The sequence below is a fragment of the Eurypyga helias genome, unplaced genomic scaffold, assembly GCF_000690775.1.
Source record: "Eurypyga helias isolate BGI_N326 unplaced genomic scaffold, ASM69077v1 scaffold18992, whole genome shotgun sequence".
Classification (NCBI taxonomy): Eukaryota; Metazoa; Chordata; class Aves; order Eurypygiformes; family Eurypygidae; genus Eurypyga; species Eurypyga helias.
Window position 1 is genome coordinate 27667 of NW_010236921.1, and position 11152 is coordinate 38818.

At 47.9% G+C, this 11152-nt stretch overlaps 1 protein-coding gene across 1 annotated transcript in view; it reads left to right on the forward strand.

Moving 5' to 3' along the window:
• CFAP44 (cilia and flagella associated protein 44) overlaps positions 1-11152 on the forward strand; it is a 37586-nt gene that overhangs the window by 25099 nt on the left and 1335 nt on the right. The window contains exons 25-33 of the mRNA XM_010147280.1: positions 2794-3297; positions 4261-4468; positions 4867-5058; positions 6173-6280; positions 6731-6766; positions 7402-7515; positions 8580-8689; positions 9577-9778; positions 10472-10632. Of these exons, the coding sequence (XP_010145582.1) occupies positions 2794-3297; positions 4261-4468; positions 4867-5058; positions 6173-6280; positions 6731-6766; positions 7402-7515; positions 8580-8689; positions 9577-9778; positions 10472-10632 (1635 nt within the window). The remainder of the gene's footprint in view (positions 1-2793; positions 3298-4260; positions 4469-4866; positions 5059-6172; positions 6281-6730; positions 6767-7401; positions 7516-8579; positions 8690-9576; positions 9779-10471; positions 10633-11152) is intronic.

Genomic DNA, 11152 nt, shown 5'->3' on the forward strand with positions numbered 1-11152 from the left:
TCTCTTGTGAAGTGTTAGTGCTTCACCAAACTCAGACATGAATCAGTCGAGGATAATTGTCAGCTGGCTCTTAAAATGATCAAGAGAATTTACCTTTTCTAGTACTTGAGCAGGAACATCTGTCCCTTTGAATTCTTCATAAAGTCTTACCATCTGGTAACTGGTATACACTGAGCTAAGTAAGCCCTGTCATGAAATTACCTTTACAAAATCAGGGATGTAAGCAAGGACAGGTGTTCCTAGTGTGACCTCTCCGTACTTCGGTAATCCCTCTTTCTGGGTATGAAGCATCAGAATCTTCCTGAGAAACCAGGTCTTTTGGAGCCACCTTTCTGTGATAGGATTCCTGCAGCTGCCACACGTCTTTTAACCACAAAGACACAAGCAGCTCAGATGTTGTGCAGTGTCTTTGTTGCTTTCCTTGTGGCTTCTTTTCCCCCAGTCTTACTTCTGGATGTTTTATTTGGCTGGAGTGCAAAAGAGTGACAAATTTCTTTAGCTAAAAGAACAATGAAGAAATGTATCAACTGAGCTTGCAACTGTCCAGTTGCTTTTTGGTAGGAAGGCTTATTTCTTTCCCTGCTTACTGACAGAGGAGCCTCTTCACTGCATAGCTTATCTTTGGTGAAGCCTAAGTTATACTCTTGGTGGCCCTGAAATCTTCTCCAGTCTGATCCTCATGAAGCGGTTGCCTAACCTCAGACACCCTCTAGGCTGGGTTGCTTTGAGAGAGAGGTCTAAGCATTACAGAAGCAATGCTACAGTCTTGGGGATTGGTTGGATCATTCTAATCTCATGCTTGGGCTCCAATACTTCATTGTGGTGCTGATGTCACCAGATAGCCAGTGATTAACTTAACTCAGTAGGCCAAGCCAGTGCAAACAAAGGGAATAGTTCTTGTTGTAAATTCCAGGTTTATACGGATAAAGGCTTCCAGTTACTTCAGGTGGTTAGTGTATAGGGTTGTTTTCCTTATAAAGATTGGAGAAGTTTCTGCCAAATATATTAATGTTAGATCACATCCGATTGTTCACAGATTCACAGAGTCGTAGGGGCTGGAAGGAACCTCTGGAGATCATCTAGTCCAACCCCTCTGCCAGAGCAGGATCCCCTAGAGCAGATCACACAGGAACAAGTCCAGGTGGCTTTGGAAAGTCTCCAGGGAAGGAGCCTCCACCACCTCTCTGGGCAGCCTGTTCCAGGGCTCTGTCACCCTCACAGGGAAGAAGGGTTTCCTCATGGTCAGGTTGAACCTTCTGTTTTCCAGTTTATGGCCATTGCCCTAGTCCTGTATTATTTCATGTGAAAAGAGTAAATTAATACAGCGTCTCCTTGCCACAGAATCACAGAACATCTGAAGATGGAAGACACTTCTGATGGTGATCTAGTCCAAACCCTCTGCTCGAGCAGGGCCATCTAGCGCAGGTCACCTCAGCCCCCTTTGCCACGAGGGCACATTGCTGGCTCACAGTCTGCTTGGTGTCCACCAAGACCCACAGGTTCTTCTGTGCAAAACTACTTTCCAGCTGGTCTGCCCCAGGCATGTACTGGTGCAGGGCGTCGTTCCTCCCCACACGCAGGACTTTGCATGTCTGCCTGTTGAGCTTCATGAGATTGCTGCCAGCCCATCTCTCCAGCCTCTCCGTGTGGACAGCAGCACAACCCTGTGGTCTATCAGCTGCTCCTTCCAGTTTTACACTCCCAGCAGTCTTGCTGAGGGTGCGCTGTGCCCCATCATCCAGATAGCTAATGAGGCCGCCCAGAATTGTTCGTACTGAGGCCTGCCTACAGGCCCAGCAAGATGCACACAGGTCATCACAAATCGATTTCGCCGCACTTGGCTGTGTAATTCCCACCTCTTACATCTGCTCTGTCACTTCTTGGATTAGCAGATCTTCATCTTGAGTTGGAGAGAAAAAATATTCAGCTGATGCCAAAGTTTTCTGAGTTGACTGGATTGCTGGAAGGCCTGGAGGGCATTTGTTCTGGTTATCTAGTGGCTTTTATGAAATCCAATAGCATGTTACTTTCTTGCTTTTAACATTGCTATCTACTGTAAGTTGAAAATTCAGAACTTTGTTCTGCAGTAGCTGTGATTTCAGCTTCACCATCATATATAAAAGACAAGAATCTCATCTGCCTTCCAGAACCTGCATTTGTGGAAGACTGCTTCAGTGTCTTTGAGGTTATCTGAGGTAACGGCTTTGTTTCAACGGCTGTCAAAGAAGTCTAGATTTCTGTACAGCTCTGCATTGGTAGTGTGTACAGTAAAGGCCCTCTCAGGTGTGTCTCTTTTGTCTAGTTTGCTTTACAAAATACTAGGAGAGATCTGATTTTCCTTTTGTTAGTGTCGTCTTTGTACTATATGCCGGAAAAGAGGGCCATATACTCTCTGTATGTAATGAGAGAGCCCAAAAGACTAATCCTCAAAACCCCACAGCTGATATTCACAGCCTCTGCCTGCCTTCTGCCCTGCTTCAACATCTCATGCCAAGAAACTCACAGTCGAGTCAGGAACTGAGAGAATGTGGGGCAGGCTCGTTCCCCTTCCTGCACCTTTGCTGTTCAAGGTGAAGGAGAGAAGAAGAGGTGGTTCCAAATATTTTAAATCCACAGGCTGAAAGACAGCTGTTTAAAAAGACTAATGTGCGGAGATGGCACAGAAAAGAGAGCTAGTGTGGAAAGAAGGGAAGTCAGCCGAACACGCCTCTTAACCGTTACTTGTGTGGGGGAAGACTAGATGCTATGGAAGTGTTTCTGCAGAATCCTACTAAAATTGTTTCTCCTTTGCAGATCCATGAGAGGAAAGTGAATATGAACAAAGAGATACTGTCTCTGCGGGATCTCAAGGTTTCTGTTATTGACAAGATCAAGTGTTTAGTGCAAGAACTGAAATCCATACACACAGCCTTGGATTTGTCAGAACGCCTCCCTCTTCCCCTGATCCCTCAGTTATACCCAGATGAGGTTCCAGAAAAAAAATTTGAGTACGACACTGACATCCTCCTGAAGTTCAAAGAGGAGCAGGAGGCCAAGGCAAAGCTCCAGGAACAACTGGAAGGGACTCCCTCATCCCGTGCGTTTAGGCACGGGTTTCGTCGGGCTTCTTCCATTAAAGAGATGGACCCCGTGGCACAGGCCAGACGTGCACGCCCAGTGAAAACAGCACCCTCCGTGGTCACAGAACAGCGAAAGGCTTTCGAGATTGAGAAGGCAGAGCCAACGGGAATGGAACTGGAAATTTTAAAGAGGGAGAAGATAAAAAACCTGTATTTACAGGAGACCTTGATTAAAAAGGTAGGAAATAAGGTTTGGTTTTTTTTCTTCAGATGGAACAATCCCACTGCCTCAGAAATAAACCCAAATTCCTTCCTTCTGTCTCAGGATTGCAGCTACTCTTGCCTGTCTGAAGTTCAGGAAAGTGCTATCTGGTGCACATTTACAGTGTAAATCAGTACCAATCCCTACCTGTGTGAAACATACCAATGGAAATAGTTTGCCTGTCCAACAATAACTAAGCTGTGGAACTCAGCCTTAGGATGTGGGGAAGCTAGAGTTTGATAAAGTCCGGAAGAAAAATCCATTCGAAGCTGTTGAACACAGACATACCACCTCAAGCTGAGGATGTCCCATAAGCAGAGTTTAGGAGGGGGCAGAGAGGAGCGTGCCGAGGTGTACCGCTGCTCACTTGTTTGCTCCCTTTCTCATCGGCCTTTCTCTAGCTCCTGCTATTGGCCACTGACTCCTTGGTCTACCCCAACACAGAGATCCTTGTGTTGGCGCTCCTGAAGGTTTTGAGAGCATATCCAAACGCCGCTGTGGCCATCCCATATGGATAGGTTATGGCAGCTGCTAGCACTGATCGAACTGCGGGTGTCTGGGGAGAGCTGGCAGGGATTCGGAGGGAGGCCTGTCAAGGCACACCACGCATAGTTATTGCTGCGCCTGGGATTGTTCCATGAACTACTTCAGGCTGCTGTAAAACAGTGTCTGAAGAGTAAAATAGTTCTGAGGTGGAGTGGGATGCAGTGGCAGATTCTGTGAAGCCACGGTGATGCTTTCACTATTGGGCAGAGAACAAAGACACATTTGGGGTGAACTTGGTCTTTCTTAGCGCTACAGTAACCCATAGGTAAATAGCATGGGCGAGTTACTGATTTGGCAGAGCTCTTCCCTTCTGCCCCTTTCTCTAGCTTTGCATATTTATCTCCACTCCTGATACCTTCCCTGTTCCTCACTGGGCTCTCGCGTATGCTCCAGATCAACGCCCTGGTGCTCCACTTTGATGCTGAACTGCGCTTTCTGCGGCACGAGAAACTGAAGCTGGATGTGCAGATGAAAAGTGCTGACCTGTGCTACATCACGTGGTACGAAGAGCTGCTCGTCCTGAAGAGCCTTGAGAAACAGGAGAACCTTCTCCAGGGGCGTGTTAACTCCCTCGTCAGTGAGCAGGAGGCCGTGCGAGTAAGTAGGCCTTGTGCTTCCTGTGCCACTAATGCATGGCTTGAAGCAAAAGCGAGCCATAAAGTAAAAGGTGGCATCTTTTTGCTTCATTTGAGCACTGATCCAGCATCTAGTGCTAAACGAGAAACTCTTAATGATCAACCTGGGATGGTGGCTTTTAACTCGCAGTAGTTCATCTTTTCGTAATCTTAACGGTTGTACTTCAATAGGTACTTCATGGTGTGGAATATGTGACAAATCATATACTTGAACTGAAGAACGTACTCCTGGTTCTTACTTGATTGCAGCATGGGTTTAAAGAGGGAGACAAGTTTTTCATGTGCAGGTCTTCACACACGCATCCTATATACACACGTGTGTTATTCTTTTTAACTGAAGTAGGTTTTTTGTTTGTTTAGTCAGAATTGAACAGCTACCTTGCACAGATGGAAGATAAAAAGTGTGAGATTACAAAGCTTCAGGAATGTGAGAAAGCTCTTTATGCCAACTTCCAAGCATCCCTTGGAGAAAACAATGAATTTGCCCATTTTCTGACCAAGGTTCTGAAGAAGAAAACCAAGTGCATGGAAAAAAAAGGAGTAGGAGGAGAAGCAGGTTGGAGATGCTGTTCTTGTTTGACCGATTTGTAACACGTACTTCCGTGCGGTGAAGTGAAAGTGCCTGGGTCCAGGTGGAGCGCTGGGTACACGCAGCGCTGACTCGGTTCAAAAACCCATAGATCAGACCTACCCAGATGGGTGTATGTACCGGCCCATGTCCTGTGGCAGCCCTTGGGGATGATAACAACGGTGCAGTTCGCTTTCTCACGTGACTGCAGTGGGTCTGATGACAGCTCCTGCAATTTACTTCCTGTAAGTCAATACTGAGGACTGATAATTGGTATGAAGCGGAGGCAAAGCTTTAAATAGCTGCTTCCAATGCTGTTGCGATGGGAGCTATGGATAAGTGATTGGCCTGCCACATTCGTGACATTCTCCTTTAATCTGCCCATTGACTAATGAGAGATCGTAGACCTAATCTGCAGCCACCTATTAGTCACGGGGCTAAACATGTTATGAACGGTATCATTTATCTTAGGGCCTTGGCTTTAAGCTGTCACCGCTGCTAGGCAGCCTTACCAAGCTAAGAGTTCACTGAGATACTGGAGGAGGCTTTGAGCAACCTGGTCTAGTGGAAGGTGTCCCTGCCCATGGCAGGGGGGTTGGAACTGGATGGTCTTTAAGGGCCCTTCCAACCCAAACCATTCTATGGTTCTATACTTGTGCTCTGTCTGACTTGGCTTTGATTTCACTTTAGCAAAAGGTGCAGACAACAGGGATGCTTCTGTGACAGTTTTGTGCCTCTCTGTATTTGGCTTGGTTGATGAATCTCTGTAGCTGCGTGGTAAACCTACAAGGTTTAAATTCCCAGCACATGCAAAGAGAGGAAATATTACTAAAGAAAATCCCAAAAACGTGCCTGTGTCTCTGCATTTGGCACTATTAAGTGATTTCTCTCCCTCAGTTTTTTGGTGGGGTTGTTTGGGGTTTTTTTTTACCCCTTGTGAAATTACCAAATCAGTGCAATAAGCAGAAGGTGCCTGAACCCACATATCCAGGGTGATCTTTCGTGGATTATTGGGGTTGCATTGGCCAGCACATGGGCATAATGCCGAGCTAGGGGGCCTGGAGGTGTTCTGCAAGCCAGCAGTACCATCCTTCTCTTTCAGAGGAACATGATAAGGAAGAGGAGAAGGGTGAAGAGTCCAGCCTGGGCACTGACAAAGGAAATTCTGTATCCGAAGATGAAGTCTTCGATGACTCCATTTGCCCAAAGAGTACCTAAGCCATCATTTCCTTGGGTTGACTGCTTGTGTAGCATTAGGGGCAATATGGTGTGCTTAAAGAGACAATGGAATTTTGCATTATTCACTGCCTATTAATGCCATTATGGGCCAGGATGCTCCTACCCCTCCTGAGTGCGCCATTTCCCCCAGGACATCTCAGTGAAGAGTGTGAAACTCCTGGTAGTATAGGGTACCCTAATTAACAGGTTTGGGAAAAAAACCCATAGCTAAGCACTAACAATTGTTTTGCCTAAAGAACCATTCACCATTTCACGGCTGCTTTCTGGGGAGGAAAGTCCCCTCTCCGGAGGGGAGCTGCGCTCTGGAAAGCTGCTCCCTGGCCTCCCTGGCTCCCTGTTCGGGGAGGGGTGGGCGGTTCTGCGGGGACCCTCCCACAGTGTTAAATTAAGCTCTTGGTTACCACCTCGTGGATTTAGGCAGCAATTGCCTCTTGCTGGGTTGCCCTCTTCCAGGTAAGTTAGGAGCTTTAGTCTGCAAAATCCTCTTCATTCATGCGTTCAGCAAAGGCAAGCAGCTCCCCCCACCCCCTTTTCCTTTGTATGAGTTCAACTAGTTTGTGGTGTTGGGGTTTTTTAAATCTTTGAGTGGTATGGCAGTGACCGTGTAACAGCAACGCTCTAATTTGTTAGAGCTTACCAACAAATCACCTTGTGTATTTTTTTAAATTGGATTTTAACATCATTTTCACAGATGGAATTTTTTTGTTAACTCCTCCTTCATCTCCTTTTTGATGAAATGTTGGGAAATGAAGAGGTTTTTTACTTTTCACTGAAAAAAGTCCAAATCACTAATTGAAGGGGGAAACCACGTGTCGCGTTAGCCTCTTCCTGTTGTCTCTGCGACGCGTTTGGTCATACATTGGGAAAGAAAGTGTCTTGACTGGACGTAAGAGGATCCATCCCAGCCACTCACCCCTCACAGGGGAACGTGGCCCTCATGGCTTATGTTTGAGCAAGCTCTAGGGTCTTACCTTGGGGACCGCTGGGCAACGTGCACAGCAGGAGAAGCTACTAGCTGAAGCCTGTAACTGTAGTACGGTCATAACGCCACGGAGCTGTTCTTTGGCCCTTTTCTCCTCAGGCTGCAGTGAGGCACCATCCAGCTCCGGCAGAAGCGGCTGGACGTTGAGAAAGCTTTAACGGCGGAAAAGAAAGTTGCTGCTAACCTCAGAAAGAAATGCAGTGCCTTGGCCAAAAAGGTACGGAGTGTTTTCTTCTCAGCTGGCACCAGCTGGCTCCGTTGCAATGAAAATGTTGTGCTAGTGAATTCTGGCTAAGATTTAAAACCAAAATTCTACCCCTTTGAGAGGCCTCGGTTTGGGTAGAGAGATCTGTGGTAGTGCAGAGGTGGGAGGGAGCTCAACATGGGTCACCTGTCCTCCAAAAAGGGTAAATCAAGGCGGTCCAACCCTAGCTGCTGTGGGGCTGGATCCAGGTTTTAGCTCCAGTTCCTTCCCAGCTGTGTAACCTTCACGCAGCAGCAGCAGCGACCGGATTCTCCGGTTCACCTGATGTAGCCTGGCCCATCCTCTGTGCAGGTGTATGGGAATGGAGAGGTTGACAGGTGGGATGGAGAGATTAATTGCTACTCTTCCATCTAGCTCTTTTTGCTCTTTGTCACAGCTGAATAAACTCAACTTGGTGCAAGTTTTCCTCTTTTTTGAGCTCCTGCATTCATCAAGATATTTGATTTATATATATCTTAATTTGAAGGGTTATCCAGGATAGAGAGAGAGTTCTGCCACAATAACATTATGCAAGTCTTGCTTTTATTGTGTCTCAAAAATGTTCCATCAAATATGCTTAACTCACAACGGTTTTTGTTTAGTTTTTAAAGGCTTTCCCAAGTGCCAGCTGCCACATATTCACCCTGGGGTCTGACATTTGAGTCTGAATTGTTTCTTGCTCATGCAGAATCAATAAGCGTTTCCAGGCGTAACACAATAAAAAAAATATCTTGCAGGCTCTGTAGATCTAGAAGTGTTTTAGACGCTAAACAAAGCAGCTGCCCTTGGGACACGCAGGGCTTCCCTACCGAGGAGATGTGTATGAGCTGACACAGAGGTGTTCCGGATAGGATCTTGCTTGAATATGTAGATGAGCCTTGTGTTTGCCTATGTGACTCATCTGTCATCGTCTGTAAAACCAAAAAAAGAGGGTTTTTTCTATACTTCTTTCCCTTTGGATCAGGAACTCTAACACAGAACCTTGTGTATCGGAGTCCCCCAGGATTTTTGTTCATCCGCAATTTGTCTTTCTGCAGGCAGAAGTAGTGGGAACCAGCCTGGAGAGTGCGGAGAGGGAACTGGAAACCTTTCAGTGGGAAAAGCAGCAGAGGCTGAACGAGCTGTATGTGGTTGTGCCTTTGAAACTTCATCAGGTAATTTGAGACGTCGTGCATCTGCATGTGCAGAATGGCCTGTGGACATCTAAACAATGGTGTTACTGTTCTTTGGGGCCCTCAGTTCCTGGTTCACCGTGGTCTCCTGGGCGTAAAGCGCCATTAGTTAAATTTCAGGCTGCTACTTCCTCTGGATTTATTTTTCCCTTCTCTACCCTTATATTGCCAGACAAGAGGTAAGGACAGGCAGGTCGGCCTGTGGCTGAAATGTGCATAGTCTTCCAAGTGTTTCACAGGCTTGGCATGGGGTTTTCCTTCAGGTCTGTGCCTATTGATACGGTCCTGGAAAAAATCCAAAGCAAAACTAGCCCCCACACTATTGAAACTAATGGGAGTTCTGCCCAATTCGGGAATGCTGGATTGGATGCAATGCATTCATCTGCACAGCTGTTAAAATAGGGATGATAAATAGAAAATGAAGAGGAAAACTCAAGACAATACAGTTATGTCCTCTGGGCTGAATCTTGTCCTCGGAGACAGAAGATAGGCCCCTGCCTGTTCTGGCTTATATGCCTCTGAGGCAAGCTCCGCTCTCTCTGTTGGTTCCACCTCCCTTCATTAAGAAGTTGGCAGGGAAGACAGAAGAGCCTAAGGCCTGACTCTACAATCCCTCAGCTCCCAGATCGTTCCAGAGTACCGTTGACAGAGAGCCCCTCAATCCCCCATTGCTCCAGGTGCCATGGAAGGGTGGGCAGTCATCACAGTGCTAAGTAGCCTTTGGGGGGTGGTAGTGATTCCCTGGCCCGAACCCGGAGAGTTGTGCCCACACTTACTATTACTTTGCTCGTTCGTTCTTTAACGCCCGCACATCCAGAGGGGTCAGCAGCGCCCTTAAAGCCAGCCTTGCTTGTGGCTCTTCCTTGCAGGTGGAGTACTTGGTTAATGGGGAGATGCCTGGTGACTTCTCCCAGGCTTTGGTATTTACCAACCAGGCCTTGGAGTTTCTGCAGAAGAGAACTGTGGACCTGCATAATGAAAAGCTAACGCAAAGAGAGATCTACAAGAAGGCCCAGGAGCACCGTAAGTGGCTTGTGCAGGAAAAAAAGGAGATGGAGATAAAGATACGAGGTGAGTAACAGACTCAACGTGGCAGACTAGTGCTCCTCTTGCCCCCCTCACGGGGTGGGGGGAACCTGCCAGATGTCTGCCTTCACACTCAGCTGTCACAGCTGGTTACTTCAGAAAATAAGGCAGAAAGAGCAGATGAGGTGGGTTGTTTGGCTGAAGTACAGGTAGCTCTCCAGCACCCCGGAGTCGTTAGGCTGGGTGAAGTAACGTGGGTGCTTGGATTAAGGAGAGTTGACTGCAATGAGATGCTGGAAGGCAGGACACACAGTGCCTATTTCTGGCTGTAAAGCAGAACTGCTAGGAAAAGGGTACTTAAGGTTTTTTTGGCAATTTCCTCCTCCGTGTAAGATGATAAGAATGGAACAAGCCCTGCTGGAAACACTTCCCTCCCCAAGGAGCGAAGCCAGAGGTGTGTCTGGCACCCACACCTGCGGAAGCCCCGTGCCACCTCCGGTGTGGGAGCTTGGGCTGTCGAGCTCGGTCCTTGCCGGGACTGGCCTAAGGTGTGGCTTAGTGACCCCGCAGGTCCCGGGCAGGGGCAAACGGCAACGCTCGGCTGGGAGCCCTGTGCGGGTTTGTGTGAAGTGTTGGCCGCAGAGAAGATAGCAAAGGGCTCGGAGAAAATGCTGGGGGCAAGGCGGGAATCCCGATGAACCGGGGAGAGACAGCGCTGCCGCTTCTGCCTCCCGTTAGGACTGGAAGAGAGGTGCCGTCGCCTGATGATGGAGAAGTTTGGCCGGCTGGTTGATTTTGAAGCAGTTCAAGCGCACTCCGTCAACGTACGCGTGGAAGAATTGGAAGTGCAGATAATGGAGAAGGAATACATGCACGCCCAGGAGCTCAGAGAGTGGGAGGTAAGGAGCAGGAAGGGCGGGAAGACGTGTGTGTTGTGATCTGTCAAGGCTCCGTTTCCCTGGGGCTGAATTGCTACGCTAAAATGTTTGGTTTGCATGTTCACATTTGGGGTATTTTTCACTTGTCCTTAGCAGACCATAATGCCCTATTCCCATGTCCCGTCGTCATCCCTACCTCCACTCCAGCTGCTGACGCACGTCCTATTTTCTCACGGAGGTGGTTGAGGATCTTTTTGGTTTACTTTACTCAAAGGCATCCTTCTGCTTCCGTCCCTACGTGGAGTTCTCCTGGAGTGCTTTCCTTTGGTTTTCAGCTGGTGTTCGGCACCAAAGAGGAGGACGGGTTGCTGGGACGGTGCTGTGGGAGCAGGTGGTGTATGTAGGATGGGCCTGGTGTTTACCTGTGTGACGCTCAGGTTGTGCCTCCTTCCCCACTTCACGCGCTCTGTCCTCTCTTATCCCAGCTCAACCTTTTATCCATTCCCAGGAAAGAATCTTAGACCGGCGGCAGCAGCTGATG